This window comes from Phoenix dactylifera, chromosome 8 (genome assembly GCF_009389715.1).
Source record: "Phoenix dactylifera cultivar Barhee BC4 chromosome 8, palm_55x_up_171113_PBpolish2nd_filt_p, whole genome shotgun sequence".
In the NCBI taxonomy this organism is placed as follows: Eukaryota; Viridiplantae; Streptophyta; class Magnoliopsida; order Arecales; family Arecaceae; genus Phoenix; species Phoenix dactylifera.
Genome location: NC_052399.1, coordinates 29,412,457 through 29,434,587, shown reverse-complemented (window position 1 = coordinate 29,434,587; position 22,131 = coordinate 29,412,457). Strand labels below are relative to the sequence as shown.

At 37.5% G+C, this 22,131-nt stretch overlaps 2 protein-coding genes across 2 annotated transcripts; both read right to left on the bottom strand.

Annotated features, from left to right (window-relative positions):
• Window positions 1-6,847: 6,847 nt before the first annotated feature.
• On the bottom strand, window positions 6,848-8,978 carry LOC103709347 (trimethyltridecatetraene synthase-like). The gene is made up of 2 exons (XM_008794648.4): window positions 8,044-8,978; window positions 6,848-7,672 (listed from the first exon to the last, which is right to left on the bottom strand). Exons 1-2 carry the CDS (start codon window positions 8,947-8,949, stop codon window positions 7,043-7,045), a joined length of 1,536 nt encoding a protein of 511 aa, XP_008792870.2. The 5' UTR covers window positions 8,950-8,978; the 3' UTR covers window positions 6,848-7,042.
• A 7,768-nt stretch (window positions 8,979-16,746) lies between these two features.
• LOC103709373 (protein LURP-one-related 6-like) lies at window positions 16,747-17,784 on the bottom strand. Its single transcript, XM_008794672.3, has 3 exons — window positions 17,505-17,784; window positions 17,173-17,415; window positions 16,747-17,063 (listed from the first exon to the last, which is right to left on the bottom strand). The coding sequence occupies exons 1-3, from the start codon at window positions 17,736-17,738 to the stop codon at window positions 16,932-16,934; spliced, it is 609 nt and encodes a 202-aa protein (XP_008792894.2). The 5' UTR covers window positions 17,739-17,784; the 3' UTR covers window positions 16,747-16,931.
• Between the last annotated feature and the right edge of the window lie 4,347 nt (window positions 17,785-22,131).

Sequence of the window (22,131 nt, the reverse complement as noted above, 5' to 3'; positions counted from 1 at the left end):
TTAAAAGAAAATTCAGTCCCAATTTTACAGGATTATCTAAATGGACTTGAGAGTCTATGGATATTGCGATTGTTGCTTGGGCCTCTTCTTTATTATATTTATCATTTTCTTTGCATGCTGTACATTTCTGGGGGTGGGGGGAGCTTGGTCCCCTAATTTAATCGACACCTGCGCGTTTCGAACCCGGGCAACTCGAGCGGAATTATCGCCCCCTTACCACCAGGCTACTATCTTGGTGGCATTCCATCTCTTTCGAAATCAAGGTGTTTCTCACCATTTTGCTTGAAAAATGTGAAATGTGGGTTTCTCAACTGCACCTGAAGTTCGAAGGTGTCCTGCTTGGTTAAGGTTTTGCATAATTAAAAGAACCAATTTAGAGACTAAGAACCTAGCTTGAAATAATTTCTAGCTAAGATTGAAAGTGGGCAGATTCTATTATGTCTAGTTAAACATGGCTAAGTATAAATAAGTTAAAGAAACTTGTTATTTATATTCAATTGTCCCTAATTGACGAAGGGTTTATTCATCAATAGAACTATTAATTATTAGATAGAGTCATACATGTACATAAAGCTCTCGTTGGAACTAAATAATCAAGTTAGGACTCGGACAGGGCTGGTACACTCAGGTTTAAGGATACCATTTGCCCGGGTTTGGTTTGGCTACTGCCCAACCTAAACACAGAATCATTAAGGTTCAGGTTTAGACTTTGATCTAAATATTACCCCTACAAAAATTAAGTCATGTCCGTGGATACGTAGAAACATTGAAGATATTTGGGAAAACCTATCGTCTCCATGGTTATATTTGGTTTCATATGAGTATTAATATTTCAAAATCTCAATTTTCTTTGTTCTGTTGAAGTATGTTCTTAATGACAAAATCTCAAAATATAACTAATAAATTTTGACAAAAAATGATGACAATATAACAGGGAGAACTCTACATTATTTGCTGGAAAAACTATCTAGGTATATATGATACAAGTCCAGGACGAGTCTGGCGTATTGAACCCCATCCATAATGTTTTCATGAGCCTATTTCTCGAACAATAGCTGACTCATTGGGATCTAAATTGATTTTAGGCTCTTTAATGATAATTTTTCAACCATTTGCCACAAACAAGATCATCGCTAATGTTTGCCTTTAACAGCCACTTGCGTTTCGTCGCTAAATATAATAGTTCTTTTGATGGCTTTATATTTTTATCACTAAAATATTTTGCGGCAGAGCTTTAGTGACCCCCTAGCGGTGAAATATTTTTGATTACTAAAATTTTAGCGCCGGAGGTAAAAAAAATTTAAATTATTTATTTGATTAGGACCCACATGTTAGTGAGAGTGTGATTTCAGACCTCGGAAAAGTATTCAAAATAATTTTTAATGAAAATATATTTTATGCTGAAAATGACAGTACGGTGAAACGTGATACAAGCCCACCAGTGGTCATCGAGATTGACGAATGCAATTGCTGACATATGATGACCACCAGTGATTATGATTGATATTTCCTGCAAGGTAGTAGGCGGGGAAACGTGATGCAAGTCCACCACCGGTCATCGTCATTGACGAACACTAATTTTGTGCAATTGCCGACATATGATGACCACTAGTGCTTATATGATTGATATTTCTTGCAAGATGGTATATACTACAGAAACTTCTAGTACTGATGAGTGATGGTGCTTTTCAATAAATTTGCCGACATGAAAAACTTCTTGCAAGATAGTATATACTATAGAAACTTCTAGTACTACAGAAACTTCTAGTTGCTACTGCATATTTTAATGATGCTTTAAAGCGTCGTCAGCATATTTTTTTTTATTTTTTTTTTAATTTTTAAAATTCTGTATACAAATATATGCACCAAACACATACAAGAAGCCACATAATAATACATGTAATATATATAGAAATAGTGAATATTCATATTATCAAATATGATTACATTTACATTATTAATTATGATTGAAAGTTAATTTTAAAACTCAATATATTTCGAAAAATATAAAAAATATCCACATAAAACTCTTTTAAAAAAATTCTAAGGGCTATCAGGGGTCGATGGTAGTATAATCATCATCTTTACGATTACTGGAAGTATCCAAAACCTATAAGAAAAGAAAAAAAACTTTAGAAGTTAAGAATACGAAAATCACAAGGTTTTATAAATCATTAAGCTCATAAATATATGATAATTATGTAAAATATTCAAATAGATGTAGTTATTTACTTGAGGAGGGATAAACCTAAAAAATAAAGATGCAATCTAGTTAAGCTGAGCCCTTAAAGATTGTATTTATGTATGATGGCTCTGCATCATCTCCTTCATCTCTGTCTGATGGCTCTGCCTCATCACCTCCAACTCTGTCTTCAGACTATGAATTTCTGCAGTGCTACTACTATGTCTGGCATCTTAGGTATATCAGTTCACTGTAGACAACTGAGTTGAGATAACTTCAATGCCATAACCCCTCATTGGACCATAATGCTTCGGTTTCATCAATTTGACGAACATCTGAGCTTCGACGTGACTGGTCTCACCAAATGATGATGACTCTCCGATACGCTTTGCAATAAGGAATATAGTCCTATCCTATATTTTAGAAAAAAGTTGTCACGTATTTCATACAATGAAAAAATGAACTACAAATCGTTGCATAAATCGATTATCAATACATACAACTATCTCTCTCGACTCCTTCCAAAAAAAGTTGCCATCTCAGTAGCTATGAGTTATCGTGTAGAACTCCATCTCACAAAGCTTCCTCTGATGCTCTTCAATCTCCAATAAAAAGTATATATTATATGATATATCATTCATGATACATGATATATGATAGAAGATATATGATTCATGGTATACATTATATGATTTATTATATGCATTATGATGCATGATACATAGTTTAATATAAAGATTAAAGTTTCAAGTTGTCGTAAAGAAGTCAGAGAGTTTTAGTAAGGCTCATAAGTATCATGATACATGGTATACGATGCATGATATATAGTTTTATTAAGAAGCATAAGTGTTTCAATATAAAACAAAGAATAATCGGCTAAGAAGAGTTTCAATATAAATATTTGATTGAATAGTTTGAAATATGACAAATAGTTTTAAAGAAACATATCGATTTATTTCTATGCCTTACATAATTCTATCCAAATTCTGAACTCCATCCAAATATTTTTTGCTGGACCTCAACTTTTTTATCTAACTTTTGTCCATCTATTGAAATACTAATTGAACTGTACCTTATCTAATAAAGATAAACAAAATTAAATATTTAATATTATATTTCATAAAAATTTATAAGAAAAAGAATTTAGCAACTGACATAGATTTTATAAACTTTGATTGTAGTATGTGTATTAAAATCTCAACGCATGACCCATTTAGTTGGTAAAAAATGAGAGGACAAAAATTTTCATTCTTACCGATGCATGCCAACCACATAATACAAGTATCCACTATTTAACAGTGGTTAGATTTATACAAGTCATAGATTTATGCAGCTTAGAGCAACAACATTTGTTGTTGACATGCAATTCACTAAATTGAGTTAAACTTAGACCTTGTATGGTACTTTTAAATAGTTGAAATAAGTCAAACAACAAGATCTTATTATTTTCAGAGTATTTATACCACCTTTTGCATTCACCAATTAATAGGCAAGTGCACCAATTATTTTTCACATCTCGTACACTTTTATTTGGCTATTCAATTATTATTATGAACTTATGATGAACTTCTATGTGTATATTTCCCCAGCTCTGTTTTAAAAGGAAAGTTGAACATAGGAAAAATGCATTAGAGAGAATCTGAATGATTTAAGTTACTTTATCTGACAAGCATTTATATGTCTGTGTTCTTCGCTTACCATTGTACTTTATGTTTTCTGTGCATTCTTGCTATTTCGGCTACTTTATGATGAAAATGATGGCGTCAGAAGTTATGTGAGATTTAAAATTACTTATCTACTGTTTAGCATCTCAGATTGAAGTGTAAACATTAATTTTGCTAACCCGGGGGATGTAGTTTTATTCTTATGATCTGTGTTTTGGGATAAAAACAGTTTGTAGATTTTATTCTTGTAGCAAAATATATCAACTTCTAGAGGTTTCTCGGGGCTAATACATTGGTTTCTCGGTTTGTACATCAACACTCTATTACCACGTAGAATCACAGCAATCAAGCTCTGGAAGTGTTTTAGACAGTATAGCCAGGTGACATTTTTATTCATTAGGGATTTATGTATGGTCCAATGAACAAGATGAATATATGAAGCCAAGACCCTATCAATTTGTGTAAATCTAGTAATTTTGCATAGAGCAAAGCTGAGGCAAATAGATTGCAAAAATGTGGCCACGAATAATTTATAGAGGAGTGAGTTACTTGAGATCTGTGGGGTGGCAATAGCGTCGTCGCCACCAAATGTTGATGGTCGGTCGGAGTTTCGAAGAAGACTGCAGAACGACGATGGCTACAAGCGAAAAGGAGGAGGAGAAGGAGGATGAGGAGAAGCTCCGGTGGCGGGCTCTCTAGAGGAGGAGGATGAGGAGAAGCCCCAGTGGAGGCCTCTCTAGAGGAGGAGGAGGATGAGGAGAAGCTCCGGTGGAGGGCTTGAAAGAAAATTTGGGCTCTCCAGTGGATAGGGATTTGGGAAATATATGGCTTCCGACGACGTTTATAACCATCGTTTTGTTATTGAATTCCAACGACGTTTAATCGTGTCATCTAATATCGCCGACGTTCATGTGTGCCGGCTAATTCTTGGCTTCCGACAATGCTTACCAAAAAGCGCTAAGAAAACCATGTGCTATATTACCAATGTTTTTAAGCGTCGTAATCTACCGACGCTAATAAAAGCATCGGCAAATGTTAGCGCAGTAGCCAAATTGCCGATGCTTCTTTCTAGCATCGGTAGATTAACCGTATCCCATTTTTCCTGTAGTGTATATGAAAATCAATTAGGGAGTGAAAACAATTAAACAAGCCATGGCACTTGCGCCATCTGTTGAGAACTGCAGGAAGTCGAACTCCAGAGATCTTGACATATAGTGAACCTAAATTTAAATATTTAGATTTTGAGCCCAATTATATATATTATTTTTGTTGTTTTGCTCTCTATTTGTTTCATGTAGAACTACACCTCAGATGTGTTTCTCAACAAACACACGCACCTCTCTTTCCTCGTCGATTTTATAATCCGTTTAGGGATGTGATGCCGGTGTCTAGGTGACATGTATTTATGATAAGATGGCAAATCTTGAGCATCCAACGGGATATGTCTTATTTGAAACATCCAACTAAATGGAAAACCGGTACATATATCATTGTGGCTATAAATCTTTAAGACTTGGAGCCTATCCTCTCTTCTTCTGTTTTAGCTTCTTATTAGATTCATCCAAAAGAATAATCAAATCAGAAAAGAAACAAGAGAAATAATAAGGAAAGACTTGGGAAAATATTTAAGCCAAAGATTTGCATAAGATAGATCCACTAAATTATCTAGCATACTGTCCATAATGGTACCAAAAATTAGCTACCAGGGAGTGTTCTGGTGCTGGGAAGCTTTTTCATAGAAATTTAGTCTATTTGGTGTGGTAGATAGATTGTCAAATGGGTAACACAAATAATGCAAGTAGTGAGGCATGAATTGGCGTGCGGTTGGATACTATACTCGTCGTCTTAATGCAAATTCTGGCTAGGTACGTATGAGGCTACACGCAATTTGCTGGTTAATACCGTGGCAATGCAGCCAAATTTTGAAGCCCATAAGTTTAAAACGCTATAGCCGGTGCTAGAGAATAGCATATGCTGTCGAAAAATCTCAAAATCAGCATGTTTGGCATTGCTTGTATTTTTTGAAATATTATTTTCTGAAAATATTAAATATTTTCGATATATTTATTATTTAGACTTATATTTTCATAGAAGAACTTTTGAATGATGTTACTAAATATTTATACTGTTCATTTTTTAAAAGAAAACATATTAAACAAAAAAAAACAAAACCAACTTCTCATAGGATCTATACGTTATGGCAATTTGCTCACTAATTAAGCAAAACTGCCCCACAGCAATAACTAGCAAACTAAGCCATATTTCCTAGTTGCTTATACCAAAAATAACAATTTTAATTAAAAGGAGGCTGGAATCAGATTCTTTTTTTTCTGGAATAATGGTCTCTTTTAATTCTACACCATTTGTCTATATGGGCCAAAATACTCTTGAGACAAAGCTATTCCTTCGAGGACCAAAGAAAGTAAGATTTAGAATAACTATCACAGCAGGAATAACTCTCTCTCCTCCACTTTTACATGTTCCCAAACAATGTGCAGCCCACGTAAATGTAGACCATAGTTTTATTTAACCTTTATTGTTGAAGAAAGAGAAGGCTTGTAAGTCATGCCGGGTCATGTAAAAAGAAAGAAAGGGAGACAATAGTTAGGGTTTGTTTGGAAAATCCAGCAGGATTAGGCTGGATTTTCTATAAGAATCGAGCATGTTTGTCTGCTCAGCCCATTTTTTCTTTTGAAGGCCTGTTCCAGTTTGGACCTAAATTCCATCAATGGTTCTATTGGACTACAAGATAAAAAAAAATCTATGAAGATTTTTTTTTGCTTTTTATACAATTTATGCTGGAGAGGGATTAGACTGATATGAGCCTTACTTAAATAGACTATTTGGGCCCTTACCTAAAAAGATTCTTAATTAATTTTCCAAACATGATCATAAACAAGCAAGCTCTTGTGCACGCATTTTAGTTCTAGGTCTTAATAAGTAATAAACTTGCTTCCCATCCCCCTACGCACGCTACTCGTTTCCATCCGAAAAAATAGCATTGACCATGTATCTTTAATTTTAAATTTCATTTTTAAGTAACAAACCTTCCTTCTATCAGCAATTCCAACACTCCGGTACATTAAAAAACAAACAAGGTTCACCACCCTCACTAATGACACGAGACTACACCATCAACCACAGACACCTTTATTTCTATTTGTAATTAACCTAACATATATATATTCTCCTAAAATCACACACCATAGAGATGAGCGGGAAGCTTGGGCTCGACAACTACTTCAAGTGGCACCTTCCTCGGTGTCGACAACCCGAAGATCTCCTCCATGCTCAGGTCCTCCAGCTTCGTCCCTTCCGGGAGCCTCCATGCAAAGCCATGCAGCAGGTTGGCCAGGCTCACCTGGATCACCTTGAGCCCAAGGCTGTACCCAGGGCACATCCGCCTCCCGGATCCGAATGGCAAAAGTTCGAAGTCGTGCCCCTTCACATCTATCTTGCTCCCGATGAACCGCTCCGGCCGGAACTCCTCCGGTGAATCCCATACCGTCGGGTCCCTCCCGATGGTCCACACGTTGACCAAAACACGGGTCCCGGCCGGGATGTCGTAGCCGGCGATGTTGCAGTCTTCGCGGGATAGCCGGGGAACGAGCATGGGAGCCACCGGGTGCATCCTCATGGTCTCCTTCACGATAGCCTCGATGTAGGGGAGGTTGTGCACCTCCTTCTCCTCGACCCACCGATCCCTTCCGATAACCCGGTCCAGCTCCTCGGTGGCCTTCTTGAAGATTTCCGGTCGTTTCAGGAGCTCGGAGATGGCCCATTCCACGGTCACAGCGGAGCTCTCTGTGCCACCGGCGATCAAGTCCTGGACCATAAGAGCGAGGAACTTTGTGTCAGGCCTTAACAAATCTTGAGAGCTCAATTGGACCGGTCTGGTTTTTATTCCGGTCTAAGTGTTGTCTACATCACCTACAGCCATTCTCTGGTTTGGGTCAAAGCCAAATTTTTTTTATACGATGTTGCGTGGTATGAAGTTATGAGATCTTAGCGGTCATAGTACAAGAAAAGTTTGCACCATTTCTTTGATGTGGACTTTACGTTAGTGGATGGGTTTTTGAGGAGGTCCCTCTGCCGTGCATCTCATGGTACCTCTACTTGGAAAACTTAATTATCCACCTATGGTGGTTAGTTAATTAATTGCCCATAAACAAGAAGCAGTAATGAAGAGAAACACACCTGAGTGAAGGCCTTGACACCGCGCCTCTCGAGCTTGACCTCCAAATTAGGATCGTCGGCGAGCTCCAGAAGAACATCAACCATGTCCACGGCCACGAAATTCTCCCCCTCCCTTCGCCGCCTCTCGTTGTGTTCGTCGAGCACATGCTCGAGGAACCTATCGAACTTCCTGCTGATCTTCTTCATCCTCTTGATGTACCCTTGCAAGTCCAAGAAATCCAGCCATGGTATCGAATCTCCGATGTTCATGACGCCGTTCAGCAAGAAGAGCTCGTCAAGCATTGCCTTGAACTCCTCAGGCGACACGATTGCCCCCTCGGACCTGTCCAAATACTTCTTTCCCAGCACCATTCGGCTTATGACATTGAGACTAACATTCGAGAGGTGGTCCTTGAGGCTGACGGGACTCCCCGAGGATTTGAAGAGATCCCGGAGGAGGTTCTTGACCTCCTCCACTCTTATGTACTCATAGGAGTCCAGCCTTCTCGCGCTGAAGAGCTCCATGATGCACATCTTGCGGGCCTGGCGCCAGTATGGCCCGTATTGGGACCAAGTGATGTCGGAGTAGTTGTAGGTGGTGTACTTGCCGGCGGCGATCTTGGGCCGGCCGCAGAAGGAGACATCATGGGTTTTGAGGACGAGCTTGGCCATGTCGACGGAGGCGGCGACGATGACCGGGAAGGAACCGAAGTAAAGATGAATGAGGGGGCCGTACTTTTGCGAGAGGGCGTGGAGGGAGCGGTGGGGGAGGGAGCTGATGAGGTTGAGGTTTCCGATGATGGGCCATGGCTTTGGGCCGGGGGGGAGGTTTAAGCTACGGCGGCGGCGACCGAAAAGGGATTTGAGGAAGAGGAGGATGGATGCTAGTATGGCTGCTAGAGATACGGCCAGCGATGGTGATTCCATTGGTGCTCAGAGATGAGGGGGAGGATGGTGTCTGGGAGAGATGGTGTCTTCTCGCTTGGCTAGAGGGGTATTTATAGCCGAGTAAGTCACCGAACTTCATATTTTTAATTATAAATGTCTTCCATAAGGCACTTTCGTGGGACCACCTAACTGCACCCACATATATAATTGATAGCACAAAAAAGTCCATGTTGGCTGATCCAGTCGGAAAGCTCTGCGGGCATGATTCATGTACTTAATTTTATGTTTATAGATAAGAAAATTACTTTTATATTTTAAATTTGTTATCTTTAAATTACAATACAGTAATTTTAATACCGTATGAAGCTCACCTTCGGTGCTATTTTATTGATGCCAGTGTTCCTTCTTTTTTACATGATTGGTGACAGGTGATGCATCCTTTACTTTTTATTGAAATATTATATATTTATCAAAAAATTAATAATGATGCAGATTAGATGGTAAATTATATAGCCAAATCACCCTCGATCTATGCTACTGAAATCTTGAACAGATTTTTCATACTGAATTTTAAATATTTTATTTTTGATTTTCATAAATGTATACATACTCGTCTTAGTTAATTAATTTATCGGTCTTATCAAGAAACAAAAAGTCTCGAAGTTTTCTTGCAGCGATTCTTGGTGGAAGGTGGCGGTTTGAACGTCTATGACGGTCAAAGTCACGCACTGACTTTCGCATTCAAATTACAGCGATGTCCTTGATCCCATGATCCACGAACTATGCTTCCATGGCTTATTTTCCGACGGCATTTTGGGCAACGAGAAAGGTGCGTGCAACTTCCTCTTGGTTGAAAGCTACGTTCAAAGCAAGAAGGAGAAAGGAAAACGAGGGGAAGGAGAATGAAAATTTTGTTCTAATGGAGAGTTTGACTCTTCGGTTTCATTCTTGTCTACACTTCTTGATCAGTAAATTGATTCATACTGCTTAAATCTTTGATTTCAAGTAGGAGGCTGCATGACTTGGGGTCAACTAAGCACACAGAGTGTTTTGATTTCTTAACGTCTAATTTGCGGCAGTTTTCATAGTAGGAAACCTTCTCTGTCATACTGGTTTTGGTGGGTGGTTTAACGTGAACTTCCTAGGGATTATGCTGCACTGGGCGGTCACCTGTTAAGAAATTTAACAAAAGACTGAAGTCTTCATTATGCTCCTTTGACTTGTATTCCACGTGCAACCTTAGTTTCTCGGAAGATTAGCTTATTGCGTAAGATGAGCGATATGGGACTTTAGTGGGTTGGGTAGATCTGGACTTGGCTAAGTCTAACTCTGGCCTTAGCTTAGTAATTGTGGATGGGCACAGATCCTTTGAGGTAGTGCCCATGCAATATTAGAGATTGCTATGCAGCCATGGATAGTTGCCATCAAAAAATGGATGGCCATCAAATTAACAAGATGGTCCACAAGCATGTGCGGTATTATACATAGACTTGATGGCCGTATATCTAAGGATGCATGACACTCTTCAGTGTGCGGACCACAATGTAGAAGATCCTGGTTGAATATTGTGGATTTGTAGAGGTTCTAGATCAAAGTATAGGTCTCATTTCTGATCGAGCCAATGCTAGCAATTTTTTCACAAAGGATGACAAGAGTTTCAAAGGATACCAATTGTTTTTAGGTCAAGCATAATTTATTAGGAACATGTTTAAAAGAACGGGGATTAAATTCTGAGTCCGGCCTCTCATAGCAAGGCCTCTCATAGAAAGTCTATCTCAAGTGGCAAGTCCTATTGCATGCTTGAGTTATATTTATGGGTCAAGCCTAACCTATATATATTTCCATGTTTATTTGGGTTATCCAACTTTTTATATTATATATTTGGATCAAGCCACCACATTATAAGTCCGCATGTTATGCAGGTCTTGATGTGGTCTAAATTTTATAGGTAGGTAGTTTTTCACTACACGTGCATCTTATTTTTTTTTATCTTTGCCTTTCTTTCTCTTTTTTTCTTTTTTGCATTGAGAAAAGATTTACAAGATGTTTATCGTGTTTAGCTTCCCTACTTTGCTCAATGCCATATTCCATGTTGATGGGAAAGGAGGGCCAATGAGTTCTAAAAAGAAAAACATTATCTCGGGTCGAACAAGTGCACAATGAGGATAGAAAATGATATTAGTGTATCAGCTTTCTTTTTGGGTTATGCAACTTTTTTTTTTTGTGCTACATTAGCTATCTAAGTTTTGAATAATGACAATGTTAACATTATTACTTTATTGCTTAATAAGGCTAATAAAAGGTTTAATAGCAAATACCGGCTTTTTTTCCTATTGTAATGTAAGTCTAGCTACTACTTTGCAAGTCATTGTCTGTTTTTCAATGGTAACATGCACATGACCTCTGCATTAAATAATTAGATTGCATGTGAATATATCTACATAGCTCACTCATGATACATCTTTATCAGCAAAAATTGCCAACAAATTGCGTGAACCACAATGCGATCAAATTAGTGCACATTGAGGATAGAGAATGATATTGGTGTTTCAGCTTTCTTTTTGGGTTATGCAACTTTTTTTTTTTGGCTACGTTAGCTATCCAAGTTTCGAATAATGATTATATTGAAATTATTATTTTATTTCTTAATAAACCTAATAAAAGGTTGAATAGCAAATACCGTTTTTTTATATTATAATCTGAGTCTAGCTACTGCTTCGCAAGTCATTCTTTGTTTCTCAATGGTAGCATACACATGACCTTTGAATTAAATAATTAGATTGCATATGAATATATCTAAATAGTTCACTCATGATTCGTCTTTATCAGCAAAAATTGCCAACAAATTGCGTGAACCACAATGCCACCACATTATAAGTCTACATGTTATGCAGGTCTTTATATTTAATGAATTTTATAGGTAGGCAGCTTTTCACTACACTTGTGTCTCGTTTTTTTCTTCTTCTTGCTTTTTTCTCTCTCTCTCTCCTTTTAGCATTGAGAAAAGATTTATAAGATGTGTCTCTTGTTTAGCTTCTCTATTTTGCTCAATAACATATGCCATGCTGATGGGAAAGGAAGGCCAATGAGTTCTACAAAAAAAAAAACTCTATCTCACGTTGAACTAATGCACATTGAGGATAGAAAATGATGTCGGTGTATATATACATCAGCTTTCCTTTTGGATTATCCAACTTTTTTTTTTTAGTACATCAGCTATCTAGGTTTTGAATAATGATTATTTTAACATTATTATTTTATTTTTTAATTAGGCTAATAAAAAGTTGAATAGCAAATGTCGGCTTTTTATCCCATTATATTATGAGTTTAGCTACTACTGGGCAAGTCATTCTTTGTTTCTTGATGGTAGCGCATGTATGACCTTTGCATTAAATAATTGAATTACATATAAATACATCTACATAGTTTGCTCATGGTGCAAACTTTATCTGCAAAAATTGCCAACAAATTGCATGAACCACAATGCCACCACACTATATGCCCACATATTATGCAGGTCTTGATATGCTATGAATTTTATAGTAAGGTAGCTTTTCACTGCACGTATATCTCATTTTTTCTTCTCCTTGCTTTTCTTTCTCTTTTTTTTTTTGCATTGAGAAAATATTTATAAGATGCGTCTCATGTTTAGCTTCCCTATTTTGCTCAATGCCATAGGCCATGGTGATGAAAAAAAGAGAGCCAATGAGTTCTAAAAAGATAAACTCTATCTTGGGTCGAACTAGTGCACATAGAGGATAGAGAATGATATTAGTGTATATACGTCAGCTTTCTTTTTGGGTTATCCAACCTTTTTTTTTGGTATATTAGCTATCCAAGTTTTGAATAATGATTGTTTTAACAATATAATGTTATTTCTTAACAAGCCTAATAAAAGATTGAATAGCAAATACAAGTTTTTTTTTCTCATTATAATTTGAGTCTAGCTACTACTTAGCAAGTTATTCTCCATTTCTCAGTGGTAGCACACGCATGACCTTTGCATTAAATAATTTGATTGTATGTGAATATATCTACATAGTTTTATCATGATACAATCTTTATCAACAAAAAATGCCAACAAATTGCGTGAACCACAATGCCACCATATTATAAGTCCACATGCTATGCAGGTCTTGATATAATATGAATTTTATAGGTAGGTAGCTTTTCACTACACGTGTATTTGGTTTTTCCTTCTCTTTGCTTTCTTTCTCTCTCTCTCTTTTTTTTTTGTTGTTGTGTTGAGAAAAGATTTACAAGATATGTCGCATATTTAGCTTCTCTATTTTGCTCAATGCCAGATGCCATGTTGATGGAAAAGGAGGGCCAATGAGTTCTAAAGAAAAAACTCTATCTTAGGTCGAACGTGTGCAAATTGAGGATGGAGAATGATATCAGTGTATATATACATCAGATTTCTTTTTGGCTTATCCAACTTTTTTTTTTTCCAGCACACCAGCTATCCAAGTTTTGAATAATGGCTATTTTAACATTATTATTTTATTTTTTAGTAAGCCTAATAAAAAGTTGAATAGCAAATACCAGCCTTGTTCTCGTTATAATGTGAGTCTATCTACTACTTTGCAAGTCATTCTCTATTTCTCAATGGTAGCGTACGCATGACCTTTGTATTAAATAATTAGATTGCATGTGAATATATCTACGTAGTTCACTCATATATCACCAAAATTTGTCAGCAAATTGCATGAACTGCAATGCCACATTATAATTCCACATGTTTTGTGGGTCTTGATATGTTTTGAAATTTATAGTAGACAGCTTTTCACTACATGTATATCACATTTTTTCTTCTTTTTGCTTTTTGTGTGTGTGTGTGTGTGGTGTGTGTTGAGGAAAGATTTACAAGATGTGTCTCATGTTTAGCTTTCCTATTTTGCTCAATTTCATATGCATATTGATAGGAATGGACGGGCAATAAGTTATAGAAAAAAACTCTATTTCATGTCAAACTAGTACACATTAAGGATAGAGAATGATATCCGTGTATATATACAGATGGATTTGTAAGCAAATTTGCAACAATCTGTAGATGTACTATTGACTTGGATTGTCATATGAACTAATTTATGAGTTACAAAATAAATTCTAGTAATGATATTTCCTAACCCTATCATTTCATTACTTTGGTGAATTACTGTCAGTCGTCAAATATTTCTTTCTCCTGATAAAAAATTAAATTAAAACTTATATTGACCAATAGGATAAGAATCACATTTATAACTTCACATATATGATGATGCGTATGATCACTAATCAAGAGCTTTGGCCACATGCATCTAGTAATTCAATCGTGCCATTGTCCTGCTATATGGCCTCCAATCTTCCATTTTTAGATGTTTTAACAAGTTTGATACCTACTTCTAGGCTACCAGGATTCAATGGGGTTGGATATTCTATAGAGTAGGTGGATCAACAGTAGTTTGTTCTTGAGATGCCTCTTTGCTAAGAGCCTTTGGCTACATCCTAAGCATATATTTTGAAGTTAGATGACTTTCTAGTACTATTGGTCTCCATGATTCTCTAGTCTGCTTGTTTGAGGGTTCATGGAGAATCAAATGTGAGCGTTGTACTTATCTACATCCAGCCTTCAATCCAAATAAGAGGGTAAACTAGATAACTTCTGTGCAGGCATTCATGATGCTTAACCATCTCATTGTGAATGTGGAAGCAGAATTTAACATTTGTACGTACGAGAGAGAGAGAGAGAGAGAGAGAGAGAGAGAGAGAGTTTGACAAACAATGCTCAACATCAGGGATGCAAATTGGGTCAAGCAAAGGGTCAATTTTATTTTATTGTTTGGCTTGGGCTGATTGGGCCTGCCATAGGAATCAAATTGAACGCCCAACCCAGTATATGGAGGCATTAATCCCAACAAAGGAAATTGAAAGAGAATTAATGTCCACCTAGTACGTTGAGGGGGGGGGGGGGTAGTATCTTTCCCGCGATGAAAGATACATCCTCTTTCACAACATCGGCCATTGGATCGTATTCTGCATAGATTTAAAATATTTCAAACTTGTTCATTTATCTACCTGAACTGTTCTTGAAGTGGCTATTGCATGATTCAACGATGGATTCGCATGAAGAAAGATGGATCCTCCTTTTGCATGAAAGATGCAACACCCGGAGTAAGCTCTTTGGTTGCAACCCTCGATATTTGATATGTCTGTGTTAGGTGGAGAATTCTTTTTCTTAATAATTAGATAATAAGTTTGTGCATGTTGATCGGAAATATGTTTTCGACTTTTATAGTTCTTGGGCTACTCTAAGTTGGTTTCCCTATTCCTTAAATAAGCTTTTAAGTCATGTACCAATAAAAGGATATATCTCTTATTCTTAGAAACATTATTATTATTATTTTTTAGGTATAATAAAGTTCGTTCTTTGGAATGCAACAGTCTTGGGCTCCTCCAAACGTTATTGCCGTCACTTATCCGTAGCCATCCAATTATTTAGGCAGTTTAGAAGGGGGATAAACATGTTTCATCTTGTTTATCTTGAGGATAGTTTCCAAACGCCTTTGGCTGCTGGGTGGATGCTTCAACCCATCTATCCGCCCAAACACTCATACAAGATTAAACCCAATATAAACCCCTCCGAAAATGATAAATTTAGTCCTTCAATAATAAAATATAATATTATAATATAATGCTCTGAATATTATAATATTATGATATCATGTTATATTCCATATTATTATAATATAATATTATATTTTGTTAAATATTACTGTAATTTTTTTTTGCAATATAATCCTACATAATATCACAATATTTAGTAAAATGTATAGTATAGTATCATAGTACAATATTCTAATTTATGATATATTATATAACATCACTATCATATTATTATAGTATATAATATATTTTATATTACAAAATAATAGAAATTTGAAGGGCAAACTTATCCACTTTCATAAAAAATCATCTTTTCATCCACTTATCTCCAAATAACATTCTGACATCATTTCTTATCCCTTATTCCTTGTCAGTATTCAAAGACAAAATGAGATCATTATAACATCATTTTTATCCAAACAGATAATAGGATTTATGCTTAATATCGATATAAATTAATATCTTTAATATAATTTTTCCTTACCTGAAGAAACCTATACCCGATTCATACGAAGTCTTGGTACTTAGGTGGGCCTTATTGCCTGTTTTGCCCTGACAAGCGTTTTCCTTATATATATATATATAGTCCACAACAATCTTGACCCCTCGTTCATGGTCAATTATATATTGACCAATACCCATGAAAAAAGAAGAAAAAAGGAAAAAAAAATCTGGTCACAGACCGAAAAATTCATGAAAAATTGAAACCATTAACTATTTTTACTTTATAAGTATTGAACAGTTCTTAAATTTGAATCTCATATTATATTTTTTTAATGATACAATAAAATCAAATTAACTTGTGGAAGGAAGCAGCTACATTACCCGTTTAGAAATTTATCTCAAACTATTGGATTTTAAGAGCAATATTGTCCACCTGTTGTTAAGCTCATCTTTGGACGTTGTCTTCGTTAAAAAGCATGTCTGAGAAAAAGCTATCAAGCAACTGCTTTCCCGCAACCCACTCACCTTAATAGATAGACAGCAAAAATTTCCATGTAAAAGCTTGCAGACAAGCCCAGTTATCACAAGGAACAACAACTCCAATCGCCAATGATCACAGATTAACCATTGCATTCAAATTGTAGTCCATCGAATCCTTCTAATTAATTCAGCACGCGCCTGTGGGTAAACAGCTAGTGATTCATGGCTTTAAGCAAATACGTAGAAATTTACATTAAAGTTAGCCTTGTAAGAAAGCAAAAGTGAATGAAGCATGCATGGAGATGCAAGTCATTCTTCTTGTCTTTCTTGACTTCTTACTCGAAGGAAAGAGAAGGACCCCTATCAACTAAATTAACAAGAGGGAACAGCAACAGATTTCTTCTCTCTCTCTCTTTCTCTCAAGAAAGCACAGCTAATTTCCTTTATCTCCTTCAGCACCTGGTGGACTCCCCATGTATGTTGTCAAGAATTGCAATCACCCCTACAACAAAGGCTTGGTCGTAGCCCGGCTGCACAACCACATAGTAGAAGTCCTTGCTGCCAATCAACTCGTTTACCTCCACCTATATCAAATCAAGGAGCACCACAGACGTTGCAACCATCCTATCAGTATAACAGTGTGCACGAGGCTTGTGTGCTTGCATGTGTCTATGGGTTTCGAGCATGTCATACCTGCGCCACAACGTTCCCTCTGCAATCTCTGATGGTGCAAGCTTTATCCACAAAGGACCCATTAACCTCAAACTCCAAATCTCTGTTGTGGCCCTTCGGATCAACTCGAATCCTAATTGCTTTCTTCATTGCAAGGCATGACTTCGGATCGGTCAAGCTAAAGATTAACTTGTTGGCTCCTTCGTACTCCATCGAGTATCCATTCCATTTGTTGCGAGTGCTTAAAGCTTGAACGATGCCTCCCTAATAGCAAAGAGAAGCTCATTGGATGCATACATGCATGGAAACCAGGATGCATGCAATATGTCACTAATGATCAAAGATTTACTTACCTTCCTACGAATGAAGAGAATAGGTTCTCCATCACCATCCTTCAACATCAACTCTCCCTTGGCACCAAGTGTGCCACAGCCATCTACCACGAAGGCCACATTCTGACTACAATCAGTGACCACAAAACCGCCTCCATGTACAACGTGAGGCCTCTTCCTAACCATCAAAGATGTGAGGGAAGAGGAACAAAAGATCTTGCTCACAATAGGCAAAGCATTGGTTGATCCACCCATAACTCAACCTCCCTTGGTACTAACGAGGTTTCTTTCTTTTCCTCAATCTAAGATTGTACTAAGCATGTTACTAATATAGATTTGAGTAAAAAGGTGGAGAGGGATCAAAAGAGAAGTGCATGCGACCATTAATTTCAACTACTAGAGAGCACATAGAGGCATAGGGGTTTGAAGAATCCTTTAGAGTGTGGAGAACTGAATGGACTACATTTCCAAGCGTGCAATATATGCAATTACTTTTCTCGTGTTAGTTGAGGAAGTTCCGCAAAAAGTAGAGGACTTTGTGGAAATTTATGGCTCCTAGCGGGGATACGTCAATTCTCTTAGAACAGCATCTTTGAACGAGATTGCTTTTTAGGTATCAACTTGCCCATTGGGTTTAGAGAATGCTTTGTGAATGTAGTTTCACTGCCCATCCATCCTTCTTTCTTTCTTTCTTTTTGCCCATTGTTATATCATATACTGCTCAGCAACCATCATCATCAACCTTCTTTCTCATGGAATCATGATGGAGTACAGTCATCACAAGATGACCTTTTCTTGAGGTTTTGTACTGCTTTATACAATGTACTTTTAATAATAAAGTCTCAATCATCGATTTTTACCTTTTAATTCTTTGCAACATATATTTGAATCACCTTTAGAGAAGTGTTTGGCTTTACAACTGCCTCTTGATTGGAAAATTAAGGAAGATTTGCACAACTTTTTCTAAGATACAACAACTAAAGTAACAGCCAAATAAAGTTTACTTTGGGGACCAATCTATCAATCATGGTAACCATCAAATAAAAAACCCAAACCTACTGCACCACAATTAGGTTCACTAACTTGATACCTTATTATCAAAACATAGTGTCGGTTTTTGAAAGACAAAAATGATTGCTTTATGTTTCAATTATTGACGACAAAATTGAAAAGCTAGGAGACAATTGGATCATCAAGAAAGTCTAACTTATGCTGAAAAATTCTGAATAGTGGGCAGATGGATGTAACTACTATTCTTGAATTTTGCTCGATTAAAGTCTTCTTATACATCGATAACTCTCGCCTCCCTCGATTTACATCACTTAACCTACATCCTTTAGTATTTCGACTTGAAATCTTGATGTTTTAACCTACTCCGACACTAAGTAGGAGGATAGCATGCAAGTTGGTTGGGTTGCTAGGCACAACTTCCACCTATTGGCCAAGTACTTTCTTCTAAGATTTTCAGTTTTGGTACTTGAAAATTGACATCCTTCCAAAACCTCCGCTTCACTTTTTCCAAGATGTCTCTTTCGAAGACTTGCCATTACTCGATTATACTAAATAACTTTCCGTGTTATTTATCGGTTTTTGAATTATAGATATTGGTCTAAATATGGTGCATACAGTAGGATTGATGCAATACATAAGAATCAGCTGGAAACCTCTCTAGTTCCCACTTGAACTAAAAAGTACAATCATATGTTATGCGTACCATATGGACGACCAGACCTCTCCAATTCAACCATGAATTTGAGAGGATCCCAACTTGGCAACTTGACAAGAAAAGATGGGTGTCCTGGGGTCACATAGGCTTCAGCGACTCCTGGAAACCAAGAGGGGAAAGGAGGAAGGAGAGAGTTCGCTTTTTCCCTAATGTCTTGCATGCTAGATTCTCTTTTTTGGAAAGAGAAAGGCAAGCACCAACTTTGGGAACGAGAATAATGATATCAGAAGCCTATAGGCGGGTTAAGGTAAGGTTAAAGTCCAGTTAGGTCGTTATTTTGGCCAACTTTTGGTATATAATTTTATGTGGCCATTTTCTGAAAAAGTTTTATCCAACCTATATGTCTCTTATGGACCGGACATAGGTCAAGTTATTCAGATGTTTCAGTTAGATATTCCAGTCCAGGTTCATCTATACCTAGCCTAAGGTGTAACAATGTTTAAATAGAGGTTAAAGATTAACTTTTTAGGTCATCTATGTCTCAAAAACTTTTCGGATTCAATTGCATCACTAACAAAAGAGAAAAATTGAAAAGGAGTATTAGTATAATTTTTTGATGCATGCTTAACTAGTATATTGTTAGTGGTTATTGGAGAGCTAGTGTGCTGCAAATTCAAGCCATTTGCCTAACCCAAATGACCATCAACCTAGGTACCTAACCCTAGAATTATCATCTTTCTGACAAGGGGAGAACTGTCAAGGTAAGCTACTAACTACTCTAGACCTTATGGAGGAAGCAAAGATGGTCTCAGATCCTTTTCCTTCCCTACTCTTTTTGACTGGCAGGATAGTCTAGTTCCCTCTGTGTGTGTAAGACTATATCTCTCTGAGAGATGTACGTCTATCTATGAAGAAGGTGAAATAGACTTATTCTCTCTTGCATCATAAATCCAATTACCATATTATCCCACTACTTTCTTAACCACTCTTAAATATACATTTAGAAAAAAAAGATAATTTTATCTTTGTGATAAAAAAAATAAATCATCATAAAATCCAAAGTACATTAAAATCATCCTATTTCATTCTCGATCCTCTCTCACTTATATTACTTTAACCAAACGCTAAAAGATACTTATCCCAGGGAATAGTCCATCCCTTATTTTTTTCATTTCTTTCAAACAAAGTGAAAATGACACGAAGATTAAAATTTTGAAATATTAGTAATATTAATGTAAATGATATAAATATTGAAATAGCGTTGCCATAAATAGAAGCCACCTTATGTCGGCCCTCTTGCTTCCACCACTCCGGCTCTTATATTTAAACCAGGCAATCATTCCCGCACGCTGAATTCCAAATATTGCCACTTGACCTCAAAATTCGACCATACCACCATAAATAGTAATATCTAAAAAATAACCAAGGCATCAGACGGCGGGACCAGCCATTTGGTCTGCTGTTGGGCACAGATCAGTAGAAAAACCAGTAGAACCAACCGTACCGCCCCTCACGTGGCACAACCTGCACTGCACCGGCTGACGTGGCACCTGTCAATTGGTTGGTAATAAAATCTTTAACTTTAATAAATCTTTAATTTGTTTTTTTTTTGCTTATGCAAAAAGAAAGAGAGGGGTGAGGTCCCTGCGTAGCAACCCCCACTGACCTCCTTTCCGCTGGAGAGTATTCGATGCAGGTAGAATATTTTTTACTCATATTTTTTCCATCCGTCGCAGAGCCCCACTAGTGTGGCAGCCCTATTCCGTGTGAGTACATCACATCAGCACTACCTATGTAACGGCAGATCAGAGAGCAACTCCACTGGATAAACCAGACGGAGAGTATCCGATCTTCGTATTTAATCAACACCTGGGCATTTCGAATTTGGGCTACTTCGATGGAATCAAAGCTCTGTTTCCACCGTGCTACCACTTCGATGGTAAATCTTTAATTTGTTATCGACGTATCCTAGTTTTTTTTTTGAAAAAAAAAGAAATAGTGAAAAAATTAGAGACCTCAAAGAATTTCGAACGGAAGCCGACCACCCCCATTTCAAGAAGAAGCTTACGTAATGGAAATAAATAATTAACTGAAGCAGGTAAAAAATAAGGTGCAGTAAATTTATTTATTTTCTTAGGCTTCGATGACGTAGGAGGCGAAGCCCTCGCGGGAGAACACGTGTCAGGAAGTGCCCTGGTCGACGTCTGTGGGTCCCGCTCGAAACTTTCGCTCTTTTCCGGTTTTGCCCCCTCGGGCGCCGTTCCTGGTGGGGCCCACGTTGCGACAACAAGGATCTCGACTGGCGTTCGTGCGATCCTGGCGCCAGGGACCACTAACGTCTCTTGCACCCGCCGCTCCCCGCGGTCGCTATCGAGGATGAGCGCGACTCTCGAGGCGTTCCGAAGGCGTGGGGGCCGGTGCGTAGAGTCTGCGCCCGGCTCAAGGAGTTTGGATTGCACGGACCCTTAGTCTATGATTGATCCCAATCCCAAATATGACCCAGGCTGGGATTGCATCGGTTAAAGATGGACAAGCTAATTTGGTGAATGCACGTCAAACTGATTATCGCACGCAGATCTATTCTCTATTTAGCGAACCAATTGTGTCGACCCAACTCAAGTTGCCAAATCAAAAGTATCCATCTAAATCTGAAGGTCAGATTTGAATTAAATTAGATTGATCAGATTTGGCCCACCTGCTTTTTCTAGGAGACTTTAAAGAAGAGCATTGGGGCCAATTTTGTGGGCAATCGTAGCCGTCAACGGCGTGCTGCTTTTCACATGGCCTGATGGCCGCATAAGAGAAGAGAGTAGTGTTTGTTGTTAAGAAACTTTCTTCCCGCTTGAATCTCCAAACTCCAAATCACTCCTCCGGTGACATCCACGTAATTCTAGCCAACTCCACGGGTAATTATAGCGTACCCACGCCGACCCCACTTCTTCGTAAACGGTACGTGCGCTGTCGTGCGGCTGCGCGCCCTCC

Excerpts from the sequence above, each read along its gene's own strand:
- LOC103709373 (XM_008794672.3), bottom strand. The coding sequence starts at position 17,738 with ATGGGTGGATCAACCAATGCTTTGCCTATTGTGAGCAAGATCTTTTGT. Across the intron at positions 17,416-17,504 it reads TTCTCTTCATTCGTAGGAAG|GGAGGCATCGTTCAAGCTTT; the intron begins GTAAGTAAATCT and ends CTTTGCTATTAG. Across the intron at positions 17,064-17,172 it reads GAGGGAACGTTGTGGCGCAG|GTGGAGGTAAACGAGTTGAT; the intron begins GTATGACATGCT and ends GATTTGATATAG.
- LOC103709347 (XM_008794648.4), bottom strand. The coding sequence starts at position 8,949 with ATGGAATCACCATCGCTGGCCGTATCTCTAGCAGCCATACTAGCATCC. Across the intron at positions 7,673-8,043 it reads GTGTCAAGGCCTTCACTCAG|GACTTGATCGCCGGTGGCAC; the intron begins GTGTGTTTCTCT and ends CTTATGGTCCAG.